Here is a 22,454-nt window from a genome sequence, read left to right as displayed (position 1 = left end):
GGGGGGGGGGGGGGGGGAATTAATCCAAAAGTCTAAGCCTTCATTTAAGGTTTCAGAGGGAACAAAGAGTAAATTACTTGCATTCTTTAAGCTCTCTATCTTTTTCTCTGTTTTTTCTTCTGTTTCTGGGAAATTATTTCATCTCTCTCTCCCTCTCTCCCTCTCTGTGAATTCTGTTTTTCCTTCTCTCTTGGAAATTAATTCAAAACAGAAGGATCCACACTCTACCCTATGATTTCATCTCATCGAGTTCATAGAGAGAGACTACAGAATCTCTCTCTTTCTGTTTCTGTCTGTTTGTTTGTATGTTTGTTTGTTTTCCAATCTCTTGGAAATTAATTGTAAACTGAAGGACTTCATGGACCCTCTACTCTAGAATCCTCGAAAATAGATAAGAGAGCCTAAAGAATCTATCTATATGTTTTTTTTTTTTTCCAATTTCTTGGAAATTAATTGAAAACTGAAGGACTCCATGGACCCTCTACTCTAGATCCTCGAAAATAGATAAGAGAGCTTCAACAATCTATATATCTGTTTTTTTTTTCTTTTGTCCAATATCTTGGAAATTAATTGAAAACTGAAGGACTTCATGGACTCTGTACTCAAGAATCCTATATGCTTCTAGAGTATAGTACCATGCTTTTAGAGCTATGAAGGACTTCATAAACCCTAAACCCTAGGGCTTCATAAGCTTTTAGAGAGGGAGAGAGAATAGAGTAAAATGTGTGTTAGATGATGAAATAGTACCATGCTGGAGTTCTTTGCTTCTCTCCTGTTCTTCTCAGAGGACCACCTGAATAGCGATTGCAATTTGATGAAGAATACTTGTAGGTAGGAGCAAACTGTATGTTCCCTTCTCTCCATCCCTGAAATACCCCACCAGCTTCTTGCTCTTTCCGTAGCTGATCAAACTCTTGCAATGCTTCCCACTCTTGTTCCTTTATCAATTGCCTCGCAAAACTGTCCTCTAAATACAGCCTATAGTTCAGATCCCCAAACCAAAATATTTGACTGTTCCACAGCACACAAATCCAAAATTTACGTCAATTTTAACTTTCCATCATAACACTACTAACTATTGCTTCCCTAGGCTAAGCATGTTTCAATCTTTTGAAAAGTTTATGCTTTCTAGAAAGCCCTTTTCTTAACACTAACTCCAAACCACCAAGGACAAATGGGTAATTTACTCTAGAAGTTTAATTATCTATTCTAGAACTTTAACCTCTCTATTCTAACATTGCCTTAAATCTGAAGAAAAATTATGACGTACAACGACTGTGTACAATCACTGTAACGTTGGCCTTTTTCATTTAATAGCGACGACAAAGAAATTAAAAACACCCACTTACTCATGTCCTAAGATGGTGAGAGGTGGAGGACGTGGATTTGGATAGCAATCATCTTTAGGCGTTCTGGCGAAAAAAGTTCGCCGGAATATCTCAGACACCTGGCGGTTCCTCCGCCGCTCGTCCCCCTTTTTCTCCCCGGAAGCCAAATGGGCAGCCACAAAGCAAAAACTTGTCCCTTCAATCGACATACTCACCGAAACCGACCCTTTATTCCCCAAGTAACCCATTATTCCACAGGCCACTGAACAAACTTTCACATTGGATATGTAATATTTCCTCACCAAATCTCTCTTTATCCATACGCTTATAAACACTCCCACCATCTTCTTGCTTGCCAACAACACGTATCTGCTCCCGCCCATGACCCTGTTCGCCGGTATTCTCCCCGGGAATTTGATCGGAGTGTGATCGCCGCCTGCGAAACTCCTCGGCCTTTTGGAGTCTTTGTTTCTTTTGTAATCCTCGTCGCCGGTGGCTGTGTTCGTCATCATTGGCGTTAGCCATGGGCATCCGTATTTGTCGTTTAGAATTTTTCCGATCAGTAAGTTCCAGTTTGTTGCTTTGGTTGTGTCCTCCGCTCCGACTACTGTCCTTGTTTGTAACGGTACAATCTCTTGAAATCTTCCTTCCAAAAACAGAGAAAAAAACAAACCCAGTCGAAACTTAGTGCCCAATTGTTCAAAAAAAAAAAAAAAGAAGAGCTCTGTTTTCTTTTTGGATCTAAACAACATACCCAAGAACGTATAAATCTGCAGCATCTTTGAGATTGAGCCAATCGTCTAAATCGACGGCCAAGCTTCCGATCGGCGATCTTCCGGCGACATTCCAAGTACCCACAAAGATTCTGATTCAATTCAGGACAATCGATTCCAGATTTAAAGTTAAGAAAAGTATCATAGAGAAATTATGACTCAAAAACTTTTAATTCCTTTGGCCACCTTAATTCATTGGCTAATTTGTACGGAGCCATATCCACCGACCGAGAAAGGACCTTCTCCAGAAAGTTTTCACTTTCGTAGTCATCTCCATCTGCAACAAAGACAACCCCAGTAAGTTGAAATAGAAATTAACCGAAACAAAATCAACAAACATATGACAAAACGAACCAGAAATTTCATTGCTGGGGCAACATGGGTCAGGTCTCTTATGCTTTCCAGCAGTGAACCAGTACTTGCGGAACCTACTGGATTTGGACTTATGGCTCTCCCCTTCCATTACTTTGAAGAAGAAAATCTCTGGTACTGTTCAAGTTCATATGAGCTGATCATTCCACTCATAATATTGTTCTCCATATAGCTTATTAATTCCCAAAAGCTTTATGGTGGCAATAATTTCTTCCCTTTTCTCTGACTTTGACCACCCTCTTCTACAATTCAATGAGGAGCAAATAATTCCTCACAAACCTTCGTGCTTACCGCCCAATTCTATGCAGTAGAGAGAGAGAAAGGGGATTTGAAATGGAACCCAATTGGGGTTCAACAAAGAAACTGCAGGCGGCAACTTCTAGAGGGAGGGTAGAAGTCAAAGGTGGTTCGGAGAGAGAGAAATAGTGTGTATAATTTGATGGGTGTTGGTTGAAGGAAAGACAGCGAGTAGTGAAAGGAACTTTAGAGAGATATAAGCCTCACAATGTGTTATGATATGATATGATATTAGGAGAAAGGATTTTGATTAAATATATATTACATAGGATAGGTAGAGAGCTGTTAGGTAGTGGGAGTCACGTCTGTCTTGTGGATTAATTTTCCTTTTAATAACGTCAAAATTTATATTTGTTTTGTGACCCTAAACCCTAATAAATAATAATCCATCCCTTTTCTTTATTTTTCTTTTGCTTCCATCTTTCTGTATGCTTTGCTCGCATATCTTTTGTAAGATTACATCTCATTCTTAGAGTTTCTTGCAAGTATTTGCTAACTCCGGCTTTGGGTAGTTCTATGCTTGTGGTTGATGTGGACTTTAGAAACTTTTGTTTATGTAATTGGTAAGATCTCGAAATCTGTAAAATTCAAGTAAACATGTCTAATTGATAAAATATAAATGTTGTATCTTATAATTTTGTGAGTTTGTGACCGATCACGAACGCTACTGATGTGGGAGTGATCTTGGTCAGAGAAAGCTAAGACGACGTTTCTCATATGGAGATAGCAAGATGCTCGAACAGTGGTAAGTCATTTGTTTAGTTTGTATTATTATTTACATGCATTTAATTAATTTATAGATTTATGGTTTGCATCAGAGTTAGTTTGGTGAGAATGGTGAGCTCCCTCCCTATTTTTCTTCCAAATAATTATTCAAATGAGAAGATCCAGCAAAGGATGAACACTTATCCAACTCTAATTGAGTTGGAAAATTAGGTCACCATCATAGGTTTTTTTTTTTAAACGTTCTTACTCGAATTAGGTGAATTATGTCCTCAAATAATCACACTTTTTTTTTTCTCCATTATGATTTGTGTATGGTGATGGAAAAAGTTATGATCTTAGGGAGCTGCAAGCCACCAAAAGCAAGTTCTATAATGGTCCTGTCTAATATTATTGAAGTGCTCTTTTTGACCTTAATTAATTGATCCATATTTAATTATAGTTGTTGGAAGGTTTGATATTTAGTAAAATATTATGGGTTTTAACTTTTTTTTTTTTTCCAATTTTTTTTTTTTAGAGAAATTCATTTACTAACTAAACCCATAAAATTTTCAATTATTTGAATCGAACTGAATTCAATAATTTAATAATCCAATTCAAATCATATGTGAATTAATCGTGAAGTCTTATTTATTGTCGTCTTGCTTTGTAAACATTTCTAAATATAAATAGCAAGTTGGGAACCGTACAAAGATGATATTACTCTAACCAAACAACCTCTCTCACTTCCTTGGATGTTTTAGTTCCAATAATACTAAGTGTTGCTTTAATTTAGTTCGTCGTGATCAATGAAGATTGAAATGTCGTGGCGAAGAAGATAGTGTTATCTAAGATAGTGATGAAAGTTTCTCATTTTCCCAAAAAATTCTAGAAATACTCTTAGATTTCACTAAATATCATTAACCAATAAAATCACTAAATATCATTAACCAATTTTTATGAAACTTTCATATTTTAATACATAATCATTAATAGGGGTTGAATTAAGAAATATTTAAATATTAGGAAAAATAAAATAAAAACAATTTTTGTAAGTCGAGTAATTTGTTTTTTCTTTATATAACTTTTTTAGGATGAGAGAATCGAATCTAACTTCTTAGTCTATTTTTTTAATGTAACATTTAGGATGGGTGAGAGATCGATATCATCTAACTCTTTAATATGGTAATTGATATCTTAATCACAATAAAAATGTATGGTTGGTTGGATAACATCTATTCTATTCCAAATTGCCATTTGTAATGTAGTGTATGGTTTTGTTTCATAGTCACCAAATGTGTCCCAAAACATGGACACCTTACATTCATCCTTCTCTCGATTTGTTTCGTAGTCATTTCATTTCATTAAAGTCAAGGGATACTTATAAATCATATTTTTAAGAAATAATGTCCAAGTTCCGGCCGATGATAAGAACAGTTGAATGTAGTTGATGGGTATGATTTTGTAAAGGTCTTGAATGTGTCTAGAATTATTCGAGATGAATGGTTCATGAATTCTGGTGTCATGCTTTACCTGATTCCTTAGCAAACGCATTATAAAATCGTGAGACTGACAGAAATATGTAATGAGTCAAAACAAACATAGCTATTAGCTATAGGTTTGGGTTGGGACTTTAATAATTTAATAGTTAAAATTCATTTTCATTAATTTTCTCTTTAAATTTTAATGGACCGATATTTAGGCATTCCAATCAGAAAATTAATTAAATTGAATATGAAAGGTGGATCTAAGTTCAATGTGTAGTCTACCTTGAATTGACTCCATGACCCATCTAATGAATATGACTAATCAACCAACGTCAAAAAAAAAAGTATTTTTTCACACTTTTTTATAAAATGAATCTGTTAGGGGAACGTTTTCATACGCTCCCACACTCTTATAAAGAGTATTTTGTTCTGGCTTCCAAACCACTATAAAGGGTGTTTTGTTCTTCTCTTCAACAAATATGGGACATCACAATCCACTTCCTTTGGAGCCATCCTCACTCGCACTCGTTCCTTTTTCCAATTGATGTCGGACCCCCACCAAATCCTCCCCCTTTGGGGCCATCAAGAAGGCTAGCACATCGTCCTAGCTTTGATACCATTTGTAATGACCCAGCCCACCGCTAACAAATATTGTCATCTTTAAGTTTTTTCTCAAAGTTTTAAAATGCGTGGGGAAGGTTTCCAAAAATTTTCACACTTATAAACAATGTTTTGTTCTCGTTTCTATACCATTAGAAATGGTGTTTTGTTCTTCTCCCCATCACATTTTTAAACTTCAATTCCCATTCATGTACATCCAATAAATCTATTATTTCATAATTTAAATAAATCTTAAAATTAATTTATACTTCAATTAGGCAATCAACTAGGAAATGAAATAACACTAAGAACTCATTATTTTTCAAGATACTGTGGCAGCAAATTTATTCAACCAATTACATTTATTTTTATCCGCCCCGACATTTGTAGAACTGAAAAAGAAATAACAAAAGAAAAAAACCAAATTCCTCAATAATCAAAACACCCATCCAAAATCTCCGGAAACGAGCCCTTAATCTCACAATCCTGCACCAACAAGGCATCCACAAACGAATCGAAAGACGAATCGGAAGAAGACCCTTCACATTGCTGCGAAAAGGGCTCAATCCCATTGCGCTGCTCCGAACAACACGACGAAGATGCAGCAAAATGGAATAAGCCTTCACCGCCATTGATGGAGGACGATGAACAGGACGAGGTTGTCGGTTGTTCATTAAAAAACTGTGGTTTCTTTGGGGTCTGAAACTGAAATTGCTGTCCCAAATAGGCCCCTGAAGAAAATGGTTGCTGGGTTTTGGCCATTGTTGTTGTTGTTGTTGGGTTCAAGGTTTTGTTGAAGGGGCCTATCAGGGGGGGTTTGGGCGTGGCTGGGAGGCTGCTTATGGATCCATAGTCAAACAGGATCTGAGAAAAGGGCTTGTGAGTTATTGGATCTATTCCCATTTTTGAAAGCTTTTTTCTCAGCTTTGTGTTCCAGTAATTCTTCACATCGTTGTCTGTTCTTCCTGGCAGCTGCTTTGCTATTACAGACCACCTGCACTACATCAATGGAGTCAGAGACAGAGATTGTGTGTTATTCATCTTCAAGTACTCAATAACATGGTAATGTTTCTTCCCTTATATAGCTTGAATTGGATCACCATTTTTGTTTCGTAGATAACGAGGATGTTCTTGAGTTGGAAAGTCTTGAGCTGATTTATAATCTATGTTTGGTATGTGTGTCGAGAAAGATCCTTGGTATATAAGTACGAGCATTATATGCATTAGTACAATGACTATTTGGATTAGAGTTTAAATTTGAACGTCTACGAGGTAAAGTTAGGCATATACGCAAAAAAGTAGATACGAGGTAAAGTTACGCATATACGCAAAAAAGTACCGACGCAAATTCTATTAGGAACCATAACTCTCCACAATGGTATGATATTGTCCAAATGGAGATGTATTCCTTACTTATAAACTTATGATCATCCCCTTGATTAACCAACAATTCTCAATAATCATCTCCTCGAACAAAGTACACCATATAGCCTTTCCTGAGATCTATGGAGCCTTCGAACAAAGTACATCCTTTGTTGGATACTTGAGTCACTTTTGACTACACTATCGAGGGTCCCAACATCTTTGTACGTAAGTTAAGGGCATGACTCTGATATCATGTTAGGAATCACGGATCTTTACAATGGTATGATATTGTCCACTTTGAGCATAAGCTCTCATGACTTTGCTTTTAGTTTTCCTTACTTCTAAACTCATGATCATACCCTTAATTAGCTAGTGTGGAACTTTCTCCCAACAATCCTCAACAAAATCGACCTCAAAAGCTTAGACTATTTAAATCTAACCCATAAATCAAATATCCGAAAACGAAAGGGAAGTGAGAAAGGACCTGCTTCCAATGGCTTGATGGAGTTTGATAATGAGGTCTTCTTCTTGAGGAGTGAAGCTGTCGTGCCTGAGATCAGGCCTAAGGTAATTAGTCCATCTCAGTCTACAACTCTTTCCACATCGATTCAGCCCTTTGAAAAACGAGGCGTATTCATTCAAATTCCTTCATTGTTAGACAACAAAAGAAATAAAGCAAGAGAAAGAAGAGAGAGAGGGAGAGACAGACAGAGAGAGACCTGCTTTCTTGGGAACCAGAGTCCAATTCCCAACTCCATGGTTGGAAACATAAGCAAGGATTTTGGCATCTTCCTCTGCAGTCCAAAGCCCTCTTTTAACATTGGACTTATCGCAGCAAGGAGGCTTCCCCATCCTGCAACAATGGTGATGAGAGGGAGATCTGAGGGTAAAAGCTTTAGTATGTAATGGTGATGCAATTGGAAGCTATAGTTTGTCATTTTTTAAGAGGGGAAAAGTGAATGTTTAAGAAGTGATCTTTAAGGCAAGAAATGCATGGAAACAGAGCTCCCAATGAACCATTACTGCATGATTCTTTTCCTCTCTCTCTCATGAGGTTGGCCCAAGTGCATTCTATTCAAGGCTCAAAGTGAGTGATTCTTTCATTATGGAGTTGATTCTTATTCTAAATTTTGGTTAATGCCATTTCTAGCTTGTGGGTTGGGAGGAAAAGAAAGACTATGGCGTATGATACGACCGTCTCGAGACTAAAATGATTAGTTAACTATTAGCCTTATTAGATTGGCTTAGGAACTCAAGAACTTCGTGGGAAAGAGGAGCTTTGACACCAATTAGGGTAAACATAGCTACCAAACACTTAACAAAGATTCGTCTTCCTTTGTCAGAAGAAAAGAATCGAGCTCTAAGATAGAATGGAGTTGTCATGGACATTAGACTAGGGATGAAGTGGTAATGAAGCTTTAGGCCAAGCTAGTCTCGTCGAGGTGAAAAGAGTTATAAGAATTAAAGAGAAACGAAGAAAATCGAGCAAAAACGAGATGTTGGAGTTAGCCAAGCCAATATGGTCAAGACTATAGCGTTAAGATGCTGTCTTTTAAACTGCTAGATCACTCGTGTGCGTTTTTGTGAGATAGCACATCAGTGGGAAAGAAGAACTGTGAACACATTTGTTGCAAACCACTTCTCTCCCTCTATCACTGGACAGCTCCCGTGATAGCTGGTCGAGTCTGGTATCATATGCCGTGTGTTCTTGTTGTCTAAGAGTAATTTCGGTTAGTGATTGAATAGAAATTATCAAAATAAAAATGTTGAAAATTTAAAACTTTCTAATTTTGTAAATTTTTTTTCACACAATTCTAAAATTTTATTGTGCTACGCACATAATTTAAGTTTTTGTCTCGAATCTCTAGCAGCCCATTATCTTTGTGGACTGAACCTTCGATTTCTCGACAACGACGCCATCGTTTCCGGCGAGAGCTCTGTACTTGTCTTTTCTAGTGAAGTTAGTGCACTTATACGACAGCGTTGCAGCAATCATTCTCTGAATGTAATTCGCCACCTCGTGGCTCGATTTCCCGCCTCCGCCGCAGCTGAGTTCGCATGGCAATTTGTTCAAAAACGTCACTTCGTAGACCGGACTTGGGTTCATGAAGAAGTAAAACGGGTCCATCCCTTTCCACCCTCTCGCTGTCGTCCCGTGGAACATGCTCATTCGGTTCGACATCGCCACTGGAACGATCTCGTCTGTTAGCTCCGCGAACAATGCTGAAAATCGGAGCAGGAATGGCTCCCGACATGTCGTCCCTTCTGGGCAAATCGCTAGGTCGCCTTCTTGGAGTAAGTTCTTGATCATTGAGGCGTCGGCCGCTCGGTCACGACTCAGGCGGACGGTTTTGATGGGAGAAATGATCTCCGAGAGGCGGGAGATTGAGTATGTCACGGCGGGGATTGGACGGCCGAGAGCGGTTGAGAGGAAGATTGGATCGAGAAGGGTTCGGTGAGAACAAATGAAGAGGACGCCGGTTTGGCCGGTGGATTTCTTTGCCGGAGGTGGTGGTGTACCGTTGATTTTGACCCTAACGCCAAGAGCCCAAAAGACATAGTACACAATCGGCATCGGAAGGAGAGAACCGGCAGCAATCCGCAAGCAGGCAAGAACAAACCCGACTGGAATCCATAGAACTAAAACCATCGCCATTAACGGCGTAGGCTTTTGAACCAGTCGCCCATCGTGGAACACGATTGGTTTAGGCAATTTATCGACGGTCACCGGCTTAACCTCCTGCCTCACCGGAACCACATACCCCTCTTTGCAGAGCTTCATAAAGGGGTAATCAGTTTTCCGGTCACCGATCCCAATATCCGGCGTTGGGATTTTTCTCACCGCCGTAGCCTTGTTTTTTCCCACTATGATTCCAGGACTTTGAATCAAGCCGGTGGCTCGCCGGCCGATTGTGTGAATTTCAGTTCCGATGACTACGTCAGTGCCTAAGAACTCCTTCAGAAATGGTTCTACCATGATTCTTGGGTTTGCTGTTAAAACGCACCGTTTTCCACATGACGAAAATACCCTCCAAGTCTCCACGTGCAAGTCATGTGCATAGAACTTTGGTAGAACCGCACGCGCCACCGACTCGATGTCGGAAACCTTTGGTGAGATAATCAATTTAAGTTTTGAATTTTAATAATAAATTAAACTTTTAACGCATCAAAGTACATAATCTATTTCTAAATAGTTTTCAAATTTAGTTTTATTAATAAAATTACTTTTTAAATTAAAATTTCTATTTTATCCATTTTTATTCAAATTTTTAACTTTTTAAGTTTAAAATTTATTAAATATTTAATTATTAATAACTTCGACTTTGAATGATAAAATGGTTTAGTTTACCTTCATTCCAACGAAAGTTGCGAAAATAAGGACACGAATACCAGCTGACTCGCAAATGAAGTAGTACAAAATTCCAGCGATCGGAGAGGCTAATAGTAAAAACAAAAGCCTCAATACTCCACCCGCCTCAAAGGCGATAAGGGCGAAGTAAGGGAAAGAGCTACGCCCACAAAGCAATGTCCCATCCATGTCGGCGACGACCGTGTGCTTCTCCCGACCGATGGATGAACAACGATCAATGGTTGGAAAGGCATTGTTGTTCATCGGACCGTGCTGGTCTTTTGCTTCCACCATTATTGGAGGAGTTCGAAGCAAGTAGCTTTGTTTTTAGAAGTTGAACTATGAATACATTACATTTATAATAAAAAGAGGGCGGAAGTTATGAAAACGACAAGTCGTTTGGCTTAAGAGACCAAAGAGCAAAGGTGGCGCCGAGATCTCAGAAGCCGACAAGTCGTCCTTGGAGTCACCGATCTTTCTATGTTAACTTGTACGCCTTGGAAAATCAACTTTTTAAAATAAAAATTAAATATTGGTGCTTTGGCTACTGGTGAGTGGCAACAGATTTTTCTATATTTTATATTTTTTTCCTTTCTATTTTTTAAATTTATATTTATTTTTTTGGTCTATTTTTCATTTGTGGAATTTAATAAATTAATTAAAAAAAAATCTTAATTTTTTATTTTTTTTTTCTTTTCAATAACATGAACTAATAAAATCAAACCATCTCGAAAACCAAAATATTTTAACTAATTTAAATTATATTCAAATTGAAAAAACAATAAACGAAATATTATAATTGTTTAAAATGTTATGACTAAAAAATAATAATAAGTTATAATAACCTATAACTTTGTTTAGGTCGCCAGTTTGCCAAGGTTTCGTGAATTCCTAGGTCTCATAGATCTTCGTTTGTTGAAATGGTGGCTAAAACGATGTCGTTTATTATTTTTAAGGGAAAAATAAAATCAAATATATATATATTTTAACTAATGAATAATGTATTAGTTTTTGGACCCTTCGGTTGGTTGGGCCGAAGGCCCTAAAGGGCAGAACGTTGTTCGGATCCTGTCTAGGGTTTCTCATCCAGCGGTCAAATTAGACCTATAAAAATGCGCCTCCAAGTTCACATTCCCCGGTCACTTTTCCACTTCTGTCTCTACTTTCTTCACGACATCTCTTTGATGGCCTCTCTCTGCGTTTGTTCGTCATTCTTTGTTACTTGAATAAAGTGATTAGAAAAAACCTGCTGCAATATGACTGGGAAATCCATTCCAAATCTATGATTCTTAGTATTTTTTATGATTTGGCTATCTTTCTTTACACGTTTACTTGTTTGTTCGAGTATTTGAGTCAGTGATTCTGGAGGTTTGATGAGAATTTTGTGTTTGTCCGCGTTTTGGATTAAATCGTGACTGTTTTCAACTCCTAACTTGCTTCCACCTGTTTTGTTTTTTCTCTGATATTTTTTCTACAAGATATGCGTTTTTCTGTTGCGGTTGCTCTGTGATTACATGCCTTATCGGGCAATATACGCTATTCTGAAGTTGAAACTTCTGTAGAGATCTACTGAAACGCAATGAGAGCTTCCGCTACAGAGTTTTTTTCTTTGTGATTAGTGTAATTGCTTGTCGTCATTGGTTCTTGCTTTGTGGCAATTGCTTAGGTGTTTTTTTCGCTTCTTCTGCGGTGATGAGTTATGAATGAAATTCACATGTCAGACTTCAGAGATTTTTCTTTTCTCGGAAGGAAAAGTCTATGAGAATGAATATTCATATTCTGAGCCTGAGTTTCTGATAAATCCGTTCATTTGGATTACTCTGAACCTACTTTTTTGATTAATCCTTTAATTTGGAGTCTCAATCCAAACAGACTCGACTTAAACTTGTGACTTCAACAGCGAGCTTCACTAGAAATAGAAATCCCAACCAAGACTCGCATGGTTTACTCTATATCCATCCATTTTCCTCTTGAATCATCTATTTTCAAGTGAATTTCTGTTTGATCTTGTTATGAAAATCCTGTATTCACTCACCACAAAAGCCAAAAGATAAATGCTGTCGAAGTGTTCAAGCACGGTTCATAGTTTCAGCATTACAGCTGAGTGTTTTTGTTACCTGTCGAAGTGTTTGAGAAAAAAAGCTCGATGATCATGTCTTTGAAACCACACCCTTTTTTACTCCCATTTCACTCGTCTCGTTTCGTCTCCTTATTTCGTTTCCCTTCTGATTTAATTATTTCTTCTTCTTTTTTTTTGGTCAGCCATTAAAGAAGATTCTGTAAGCTTCCATTGAATCAGTTCTCTATAACAAAGAATCAATGGAAGCAGGAGCTATCATATAATAATAACTGTTGTGATTTGTCCATTAACATAGATATTATATTGCATCAATTTATACAACAAGCATATGCCACAGACAACGGGCCAACTCACTTATCCTAGGAATCCATTTTCACACACCTTTAACTTTAGCCTAATTAATTAAAATATGCATTGCCCTGAATTGCCTTTTTTCAACTGTTCTGATTGTTCTCCATGTGACCATTTTCTTTTGCTTCTTTGGTTGCAACTCCGTTGCATTTAATTCCATTATTTTCGGCTGTGTAGATTGATGATTCTTCTTCCTTTTTCGTCGCCGCTTCCTTCTCTTCCTTCTCTTTTTCTGCCTCTTTTGCTGCTTCCGCTTCCTCCTCTGCCTTCTTCTTAGCTTCCTCTTTCCCACGCTCAAGAGCATTAACCAATCTCTTGAAACACTCATCCGTTTCTTCACCCTCATATTTCGGCATCAAATTCTCAGCAACATCTGCCGGAGTCATCTCGGTTTCCTTTAACAATTGGTCAATTCTGTGGTACGATTCATGCCATTCAACGTCCAAGTAGTTCATTGATAGAACTTTGAAAGCCGCGAAACTACAGTATGACATCTCTATGTGTTTGTCCATTCTTCCTCTTCTAATCAGAGCTTCATCAAGCTTTTCCTTGTGATTGGTCGTGAAGATGATCAACCTCTCCCCACCGCATGCCGACCAAATTCCATCTATGAAGTTCAACAATCCAGAAAGTGTCACCTTGCTCTGTTTCTCCTCCTCTTTTTCCGCCTCCTTAACAGGGTCTTTCATCTCTTTATCTTCTTCATCCTCTGTTTTCTTCTTCTTCCGTTGTCCAGTAAGATCAAGAGAGCAATCAATGTCCTCAATCACAATTATTGATTTGTTCGATATCTCAATCAATAGCTTTTTCAACTCACTATTATCCTTAACGGACGTGAGCTCCAGATCATAGACATCATACTCCATGAAATTGGCAATGGCAGCGATCATGGTGGACTTTCCAGTACCCGGCGGACCGTAGAGAAGATAGCCACGTTTCCAAGCCTTTCCCACCTTCTCGTAATACTCTTTTCCGTTCTTAAACTTGATTAGATCGTTTATAAGCCCTTGCTTCATCTCAGGATCCATTGCCAGAGTTCGAAACTTGGCAGGATGCTCAAAAGGAACGTGCCTCCAGTTGCTTTTATGCCACCATTCGTTCTTGGAACTGTTCATATAAAGCTTCCGTTGCCGATTTTTCTTCTCCACCGACTTGCCTTCTTCCATGATGTGGTGTATAAAAGTTTCAAGAATGATCTCCCTGTGCTGCCGGTGGAAAGTGAGCTGGTAGGATCGTTTCTCATCGTTTGAAGGGTAACGAGAAAAACTTTTATTGTTGAGCATAACTTTAGTGGAAGTCCACCAGATTTTGACGCCTTCGTATTCGTCTATAACTTCTTCGTTATCATCCATACTGAGTATCAGAGATTTGGTGTTTTTGACCGCCTCCGCTCTCATACGCGTTGCGCGGATGGAGCTTCGGGAAGCAAGGTAGTTTTGAATGGCGGTAAAGGCTTCACTTCGGCGCAGACGCTCGCCGGTGTACTCAGGGAAGGTGATAGTGATGTAAGGGTAGAGAAAACCGGTAAGTTTGTGTGCATATCTGTCGATATGGCCACGTAGTGGGTCGGGGAAATATTGCTGAATAATAGCACAAACAAAAACGACGGTGGCCATTAAAGACCCGACTTGAGTCCACAGCTCCCCCATCGTCATCACCATGTTTTCAGTAGAGAAGTAGTGGAGGAAGAACAGAGGTGGGTTATTATTAATGAACGAACCACGAATCTTAGCTGCAGACTTGGAGGTCTTTTTTAAAAGAAAACCATGGCCCAACATCTTTCGTCGTAGCTTCATTTGTCAACACGCCTTTCTCGTGCTGCTGACCGCTCCATTAGTGCATGATTTTTTTAACACGTCGTGGCTTTATTAGTGCCTGATTTTTTCTTTTATTTTATTTTCATGGCGGCTGACCCCTCCATTAAAGAAAAGTGTGTTACATGAACACGATTTTCCACATGTGTTACATGAACACGATTTCCCATGTGGGACGTGAGGAAATTTTATGTATAAATAGCAAATTTGTATTCTAAATTTTGCAAATATTATTAATAAATGTTTTTTATACTTAAAAATGTATAATAAATAGCTTTCAATTTCAATATTATGTATATAAATTTATTGTACTTTTCAATTTCAATATTATGTATAAGTTTCCCAGTTCCCTTTTCTTTAATGGAGCGGTCAGCAGCATGACACAGGCGTGTTGCAAATGAAGCTACGACGAAAGATGTTAGGCCATCGTCTTCTTTAAAAAAGACCTCCAAGTCTGCAGCTAAGCTTCGTGGTTCGTTCATTAATAATAACCCACCTCTGTTCTTCCTCCACTAATAATTTAGGTTTATGTTACTTTCAATTTTGTATTTAAATATGCTTTAACTCTTTTTAATCTTTTCAAATACTTATTTTAATTTTAATACTTTGTCATTCAACATTAAGAAAACTAATAATATTGGTCCTTGTTGGTTATATTAATTTTTTTTTTTTTTTTTTTTTTTATATAATACCCACTTATAAATTATGTAAGCATAATAAATTAAGAGGATATTTTGGAGATATATTAGTTAGAATATAATCTGATATATTTAGGGAGTTATTAGTATAAATTTGATTAATCGTGTTTTATTTATTTACCAGATTTAGTTAGTTATATATTTTTTTCTATTTTTAGGAACGTGGTAAACTGAATGATGATCATACACTAATTCTATTTTCTATTTCTATTTCTTAACAATAATGTATATACTCAACATTTAATTTCTTTAAATGTCATAATTAAGTCATTAACTTTAAAATTTGATACTCTAAAGTTTGGTTGCTATTTTGCATTTTTTGGAAAATAAATTTGATTGGATTTTAAAATGAGAAAGGGGAAGACCAAAGAAATGATGCAAGGATTGTGATGTAATAAGGATGGTGTCATATACCCATAAACATTAATTTTATTTATTTTACTTTGAACATTAAAAAAAAAAACTATATTTTTTCTTCATTTTTTAACCCCAAAAAAATCTGTTTTAAATATCCAATACTAAAATGTTTTTGGTTTAGGTAGTTAGGTCAGCTTATGTCATAGGTTAATGTTTTTTAATGCAAATTTAAATATTAAATTATAATGTTTTGATAGTTTCAAAGAAATAGATATGAATGTTTATTTTATTAAACTTTTTTTTTTGTTTATTTATTTCTTTTTAAAAAAAAAAATTAGTGTAAAAGAGTGCATTTAAAAGTATAATAAATAATTAATTAGAACACTCCAAAAAAAATAATAATAAATAAGTAAATGTAACTTGTTCGCCAAGTTCCTTTTAATTTATATTTGGTTGAACTCATACGAATTATTTATTTATTATATTTTTAATAAAAAAATATTAATACGTACAATTTTTGTTTATTTTTAAACTTTATTTTAAGAATAGTGGGATAATAAATAATAAACATTAATATTTTTAAATTAAATAATTTTAAAATAAAATGTATGTATAATAGTTTAGGTTAAATTTAATAAAATTTAGGTTCCACCTTTGACCAAATAAAATTTAGGAGCACTAAGCTTTGAAATTATTGTTTATTATTTATGCATGAATAACACATATTATGTGAACTCTATTATATATTGTTTATGTTGTGAAATCTGAATGAATTGTGCAGAATCCATGCTTATTCGACCACACACGCCACCTGCACGTGTATGTTCAATTGTTTATGAGACAACAACATGATCCTCGCATCGAGCTTGCTCATACACATCTGTTGGGAACTGACCCATGTATTGATCATCTCATCGAGACATCCCAAACATCCATCCATCTAGGTCTCTCGAGCATTGAGCTCTCCCGTATCTATGCTAAACCATTAACCGCATACTTTTAGGATAGCGGGTGTATCTCTGACACATGGGCTGGGACGCAATATCAGCACACCTGTGTCATCTTGTATTGTCCTTGAAAGACCCTTTTCAAAGGAAAACGCTTGTCCCGCGTCGCGCGCCCACGTTGTGACACACATACATGCCACATAATAGTTTACTTAGGCCATAGGGGCTAGAGGTGGTGGAGAGTTGACACTATCCCCCTGTAGTATATTTTAAGGCATTTTCAATCCTTCTCGAGTAGATGTCATTTGGGCAAGCGGACATACGACCTCTTGCATAGTTTGTCGAGTATCCAATTACACGAAATTTGGTGAGCTTTCATCTTTCATATAAACGATCTTAATTCCCAGGCCTCATGCCGAAACTCTAACACTCATGTCACCTCGTTCTCTCAAACGTTGCGTATACCACGACTTAGCTTAAATGCACACTCTTGATCGCATCATGACACTTCTCAATCTTCGCTCTCACGTAGCTAAATGAGTACCACTTGAGGGTCACTTTTTGTCTATCTTGCATATGAAAGACAAACTACTTTTCTTAGTAGCATCATGACACAATGCATGTACTTTCTTTTTATGTTTGATTATGACTATTATATTAACACAATCATGATATACCATGTATGATAAGTATGAACAAAATGTCCAAAATATTTATATACATCAAATAAAGAATTAAAGTCTTTCCTGCATCATCTCATTAAACAATAATTTTTTATGCATGACATCATGCACGTTGTATTTCATATGGACGGATGCGTACATCAGATTATTGTTCGTGTTCCTTCCTTTTTTTTTTTTTGCTAGTACTTTAGTCGCGCAAGCATAAACTAGTCCATAGTCATACATTAACAAGCCAGCCTAATGGATTCGTGCACGAACTCGGAATAAAAATATATTATGCATTCAACCCGTCCAACAAATTATGAAATACAGATGAAAACAGAATTCAACTAATAACCTTACACCATTTTCCTCAATTCTTCTCATATTTCTCTATCTCACCATTTTCTTTTGCTTCTTTACCTCCAATTCCATTGCTTTTAATTTCATTATCTTTGCTTTTCTTCTTCTTCTCAGCCTCCTCTGTTTCTGCCATTTTTGCGGCTTCACCTGCTTCCTCTGCTTTCTTCTTCTTCTTCTTCTCTGCTTCCTCTTTCGCATCCTCAAGAGCTTCCACCAATCTCTTGAAACAATCATCCGTTGTTTCACCCTCATATTTCGGCATCAAATTCTCAGCCACATCCGCCGGACTCATCTCGGCTTCCTCTAACAATTTCCTAATTTTGTGGTACGAATCATGCCATTCAACGTCCAAGTAATTCCTCGAAAGAACTTTGAAAGCTTCGAACCCACAGAATGGCATCTCTATGTGTTTGTCCATTCTTCCCCTTCTAATCAAAGCTTCATCAAGCTTCTCCTTGTGATTGGTCGTGAAGATTATCAGCCGTTCCCCGCCGCACGCCGACCAAATCCCGTCGATGAAATTCAACAACCCAGAAAGTGTCACCTTGCTCTGTTTCTCCTCGTCTTTCTCTGCCCTCTTAACAGGGTCTTTCTTCTCCTCCGTTTCTTCCCCATCCTCTGTTTTCTTCTTCTTCCGCTGGCCGGTAAGATCAAGAGAGCAATCAATGTCCTCAATCACAATCATTGCTTTATTCGATACCTCAATCAATAGCTTTTTCAGCTCACTATTATCCTTAACGGATGTCAGCTCCAAATCATACACATCATACTCCATGAAATTGGCCATGGCGGCGATCATGGTGGACTTCAAATTCATCGGGAACTTCTTCGTTATCATCCATACTGAGTATCAAAGATTTGCTATCTTTTACCGCCTCAGATCTCCGGCGCTTGGCCTGGACGGAGCTCCGGGAGGCAAGGTAGTTCTTAATAGCGGTGAACGCTTCACTTCGGCGGAGACGCTCGCCGGTGTACTGAGGGAAGGTGATTGTGATGTAAGGATAAAGAGAACCAATTAGCTTGTGGGCGTGTCTATCAATTGAGCGACGAAGGTGGTCTGGGAAATACTGTTGGAATATTGCCCAAATGAGCATGACAGCCGCCATGAATGATCCGACGTGAGTCCATAGCTCCATCACCGACATAGCCGGCATTTGGGATGTTTTTTTGTTTGGAGAGGGAAACAGGGGAATGAAGAAGAGGGTAAATTGGGAAATTAAAAATAATAAAGGGTTTATACAGTGGAGAGGAGAAATTGATATTATTATATATAGGGAGAGAGAAAGGAAAGGATTTTAAATTTGTTTAAGTATTACTAATTAAGGCATTAGATTTTGTAATACACGTCCAATCACAATAATTATTCTAATAATAATTATATTTCCCATTCTAATATATCTTCTTAATGGTAACATCACAACTTAAAATTTGTAATAATATTTAATTAAAATACTCTTAAATTTTTAAATTTTGGGAGGGTTCAAAAGTTTCCAATATAGTTTAATTTTTGTGTTAAAAAAATTCAAAAAAATATTTGTTCACAGAGGCATAGTTAATATATTATTTCAAAAATATCTTTAAATTTTAAAAAGGTATTTTTTAAAAAAATACCTCATTATAATGCTTTTTAAAAACTTCAAAATTTTCAACTTTTTTTTAAAATAAAAACACTCATAAACTTCAAAAGTGAATACTAAAAAATTTTGGAAATAAATAATCTATATGAACGAAAACAATTATATTGACAATATAAAATTTTTATTTATTTTTTTATAAAAATAAAAGGTGAACTTTAAAATCATGTTAAGAATATTTTTGAACTTTTTTAAAGTTTAAAATTATCATTGAAACCTATTAAACGCGGGAAGTATTCTATTTTTTTTTTAAGTTTAAGAGTATTATTAAAATTTTAAAAAAAATTAAAATATTTTTTTAGAAATATTATAAAGATATTTTATTATTTTAACCTCATTAAAATAACTATTTAATAAAATAAATTTAATTTAAAAAAAAAAAAATGAAGGACGCACCCACTTGTTTTAGGGCTCCTTTTTTCACACGTACAAAAAGAAACCAAGTCCAAACAAGCGCATGGAAAGGGCAATTTCTTTGACTTGTTGTAAGCCATCTTTGACTCGTTAATATATATATATATATATAATTACGACTCTTAGAAGACTTGACCCATCTCAATTTTCAGAAAAAATAACATAATTTCTTTTTATTTCTTAACTAAGTTTCCTATTTTCTTTTAGTATTTTAATTTTTAAGGTTTGAGTGTACTCTTAGTTTCTGTTATATTTTTATTAAACAATTTTTAAATTTTTGAAAAATTATTAATTTATTTATTAAAATAATTAGACTTAGCCTAGTAGATCACATCAAATTTGACTCATTACGACCACGTGGCGGCAAAATTTCCTACTTTTTATTTCTTTGTTTAAAAATTAAAAAAAAAAAAAATAATATTAAAAATGACCGTTGGATGTTGACCGATGAAGCCGCGGCGAAGCTGTTGTCCTTGTCGTGTTCTTAAGAGAAGACTTGCAAGTCAGCAGCTTAAAAACCCATTTTCGATTACCCTTTTACAGAAGCCATGGCGATGACGATGGGGGAGCTCTGGACTCAAGTCGGCTCTTTAATGGCCACCCTCCTGTTTGTTTGGGCAATTATTCAGCAATATTTCCCTCACCAACTCCGTGGCCATGTCCAGAGATATGCCCACAAACTCACCGGTTTTCTTTACCCTTACATCACTATCACCTTCCCTGAGTACACTGGCGAGCGTCTCAGCCGTAGTGAAGCCTTTACCGCCATCCAAAACTACCTCGCTTCCCGAAGCTCCATCCGGGCCAAGCGTATGAGAGCAGAGGCGGTCAAAGATAGCAAATCTCTGATACTCAGTATGGATGATAATGAAGAAGTTATTGACGAATTTGAAGGCGTCCAAATCTGGTGGACTTCCAGTAAAACTACGTCCAAGAATCCCTCTGTTTCTTATTACCCTTCAAATGATGAGAGACGATTCTACAAGCTCACTTTCCACCGCCGCCACAGGGACACCATTCTTGGGTCTTTTATTAACCACATCATGGAACAGGGCAAGGCGGTGGAGCAGAGGAATCGGCAGCGGAAGCTTTATATGAACAACGCCAAGAACGACTGGGGGCATAAAAGCAACTGGAGGCATGTTCCTTTTGCGCATCCTGCTAATTTTAAGACTCTGGCCATGGATCCGGAGAAGAAGCAGGGGATTATCAACGATTTAATCAAGTTTAAGAATGGAAAAGAGTATTATGAGAAAGTGGGTAAGGCTTGGAAACGTGGATATCTTCTGTATGGTCCGCCGGGGACTGGGAAGTCCACCATGATCGCCGCCATGGCCAATTTCATGGAGTATGATGTGTATGATTTGGAGCTGACATCCGTTAAGGATAATAGTGAGCTGAAAAAGCTATTGATTGAGGTATCGAATAAAGCAATGATTGTGATTGAGGACATTGATTGCTCTCTTGATCTTACCGGCCAACGGAAGAAGAAGAAAACAGAGGATGGGGAAGAAACGGAGGAGAAGAAAGACCCTGTTAAGAGGGCAGAGAAAGACGAGGAGAAACAGAGCAAGGTGACACTTTCTGGGTTGTTGAATTTCATCGACGGGATTTGGTCGGCGTGCGGGGGGGAACGGCTGATAATCTTCACGACCAATCACAAGGAGAAGCTTGATGAAGCTTTGATTAGAAGGGGAAGAATGGACAAACACATAGAGATGCCATTCTGTGGGTTCGAAGCTTTCAAAGTTCTTTCGAGGAATTACTTGGACGTTGAATGGCATGATTCGTACCACAAAATTAGGAAATTGTTAGAGGAAGCCGAGATGAGTCCGGCGGATGTGGCTGAGAATTTGATGCCGAAATATGAGGGTGAAACAACGGATGATTGTTTCAAGAGATTGGTGGAAGCTCTTGAGGATGCGAAAGAGGAAGCAGAGAAGAAGAAGAAGAAGAAAGCAGAGGAAGAAGGTGAAGCCGCAAAAATGGCAGAAACAGAGGAGGCTGAGAAGAAGAAAACGGAAACTGCCAATCAACATTCATCCAAAGAAACAAGAGAATAATTGAGGATAAATAACTATTTTAAATATTGTATTTTTTTTAAAAAAAAATAAATAAATCTATTACATTTGTTAAGTGACGAAAATGCCCTCGGCTTTGATTTTTTATAAATGGTATTTTTTTTTTAATAATGAATGTTAGTTAACAAAGATATGGCATCTAAAACATTCAGTAAATCAAATAAATTAGTAGATAACCTTCCTTGTTTTAAGGAACATTTGTATAAAATATATTAAAAAAATTAATGCTTCCTTGTTAATAGTAAGATCGACCCCCAAATAAAGTTTCGAGAAAGCAAACGATTCGTTCAGATAACTTCGAACCAGATTCACCCCCCTTTAAATTAGCCGATCTTACAAAATCGATTGAATGGACTGGTTGGAAAGGGGTTCTTAGTGGAGAAAATAATCGGTGATAGATAGATTGGCCCTAAGAGTGGTTGTGTAGCATGCTCTGGAGATTGGCCCTAAGAGTTAGTCCAGTCAAGAAAAGGGGAGGGAAAGGACCATGATCCAGTAATTTTTTAAACAAAATTTGACCTTTTGTACAAAAATGGAAAGAAATCTTTAAGCTAGTTGACTTAGAGTTAAATTTTTCCTTAAATTAGAAAGAAATCTTAAACTAGTTGACTTGAACCAAGTTTTTCCTTAGTTTTAGGATTAACTTATATTCGTCTTAAATTTACTATTTGGTTCTTTTTTTAAAATTCTATTGGTGGATATATATATATTTTTGTCTATCATTTTATTAAAATGAAACAGCTATTTTTAAATACTAATACATGATTTTAAAAAAATCAA

General features: G+C 36.8%; 5 protein-coding genes, 2 long non-coding RNA genes, 2 other non-coding genes and 1 pseudogene across 11 annotated transcripts in view; 4 read left to right on the top strand and 6 right to left on the bottom strand.

Annotated features, from left to right (window-relative positions):
• Window positions 1-3,151, bottom strand: part of LOC111482284 (type IV inositol polyphosphate 5-phosphatase 6-like) — a 4,670-nt gene extending 1,519 nt beyond the window's left edge. The window contains exons 1-5 of one of the 2 annotated variants that reach the window (XM_023127992.1): window positions 2,456-3,151; window positions 2,288-2,378; window positions 2,083-2,193; window positions 1,350-1,970; window positions 748-1,011 (exon numbers count right to left, since the gene is read on the bottom strand). In XM_023127992.1, coding sequence (XP_022983760.1) covers window positions 748-1,011; window positions 1,350-1,970; window positions 2,083-2,193; window positions 2,288-2,378; window positions 2,456-2,564 — 1,196 coding nt within the window. In that variant the 5' untranslated portion in view covers window positions 2,565-3,151. Of the gene's footprint in view, window positions 1-747; window positions 1,012-1,349; window positions 1,975-2,082; window positions 2,194-2,287; window positions 2,379-2,455 lie in introns of those variants that run through there. The other variant, XM_023127993.1, reaches the window with a different exon arrangement.
• A 2,702-nt stretch (window positions 3,152-5,853) lies between these two features.
• On the bottom strand, window positions 5,854-8,105 carry LOC111482372 (transcription factor MYB35-like). Its single transcript, XM_023128125.1, has 3 exons — window positions 7,644-8,105; window positions 7,409-7,538; window positions 5,854-6,553 (listed from the first exon to the last, which is right to left on the bottom strand). The coding sequence occupies exons 1-3, from the start codon at window positions 7,774-7,776 to the stop codon at window positions 5,989-5,991; spliced, it is 828 nt and encodes a 275-aa protein (XP_022983893.1). The 5' UTR covers window positions 7,777-8,105; the 3' UTR covers window positions 5,854-5,988.
• LOC111482375 lies at window positions 6,196-8,903 on the top strand. 2 transcript variants are annotated; one of them, XR_002718196.1, is made up of 3 exons: window positions 6,196-6,438; window positions 6,532-6,621; window positions 8,796-8,903. It is a non-coding gene; the product is annotated as an uncharacterized LOC111482375 (long non-coding RNA). The 2 variants fall into 2 exon arrangements; XR_002718197.1 differs by having other exon boundaries at window positions 8,793-8,878.
• On the bottom strand, window positions 8,700-10,630 carry LOC111482370 (glycerol-3-phosphate 2-O-acyltransferase 6-like). The gene is made up of 2 exons (XM_023128124.1): window positions 10,274-10,630; window positions 8,700-10,030 (listed from the first exon to the last, which is right to left on the bottom strand). The coding sequence occupies exons 1-2, from the start codon at window positions 10,565-10,567 to the stop codon at window positions 8,789-8,791; spliced, it is 1,536 nt and encodes a 511-aa protein (XP_022983892.1). The 5' UTR covers window positions 10,568-10,630; the 3' UTR covers window positions 8,700-8,788.
• A 1,143-nt stretch (window positions 10,631-11,773) lies between these two features.
• Window positions 11,774-11,861, top strand: LOC111482530. The gene has a single exon (XR_002718221.1). It is a non-coding gene; the product is annotated as a small nucleolar RNA U54 (small nucleolar RNA).
• Window positions 11,862-11,954: 93 nt separating this feature from the next.
• Window positions 11,955-12,063, top strand: LOC111482531. Its single transcript, XR_002718222.1, has one exon. It is a non-coding gene; the product is annotated as a small nucleolar RNA R64/Z200 family (small nucleolar RNA).
• A 488-nt stretch (window positions 12,064-12,551) lies between these two features.
• On the bottom strand, window positions 12,552-14,419 carry LOC111482264 (AAA-ATPase At3g28580-like). The gene has a single exon (XM_023127967.1). The coding sequence runs from the start codon at window positions 14,363-14,365 to the stop codon at window positions 12,788-12,790; it is 1,578 nt and encodes a 525-aa protein (XP_022983735.1). The 5' UTR covers window positions 14,366-14,419; the 3' UTR covers window positions 12,552-12,787.
• Window positions 14,420-14,460: 41 nt separating this feature from the next.
• Window positions 14,461-14,771, bottom strand: LOC111482378. The gene is made up of 2 exons (XR_002718200.1): window positions 14,561-14,771; window positions 14,461-14,516 (listed from the first exon to the last, which is right to left on the bottom strand). It is a non-coding gene; the product is annotated as an uncharacterized LOC111482378 (long non-coding RNA).
• Window positions 14,772-17,461: 2,690 nt separating this feature from the next.
• LOC111482371 lies at window positions 17,462-18,752 on the bottom strand (annotated as a pseudogene).
• Window positions 18,753-20,097: 1,345 nt separating this feature from the next.
• Window positions 20,098-21,738, top strand: LOC111482282 (AAA-ATPase ASD, mitochondrial-like). Its single transcript, XM_023127990.1, has one exon. It carries the CDS (start codon window positions 20,142-20,144, stop codon window positions 21,654-21,656), a length of 1,515 nt encoding a protein of 504 aa, XP_022983758.1. The 5' UTR covers window positions 20,098-20,141; the 3' UTR covers window positions 21,657-21,738.
• The last annotated feature ends 716 nt before the right edge of the window (window positions 21,739-22,454 follow it).

This window comes from Cucurbita maxima, unplaced genomic scaffold, assembly GCF_002738345.1.
Source record: "Cucurbita maxima cultivar Rimu unplaced genomic scaffold, Cmax_1.0 Cma_Scf00007, whole genome shotgun sequence".
In the NCBI taxonomy this organism is placed as follows: domain Eukaryota; kingdom Viridiplantae; phylum Streptophyta; class Magnoliopsida; order Cucurbitales; family Cucurbitaceae; genus Cucurbita; species Cucurbita maxima.
Note: the sequence above shows the minus strand (reverse complement) of the source record. Positions and strands in the feature narration are given on the sequence as shown.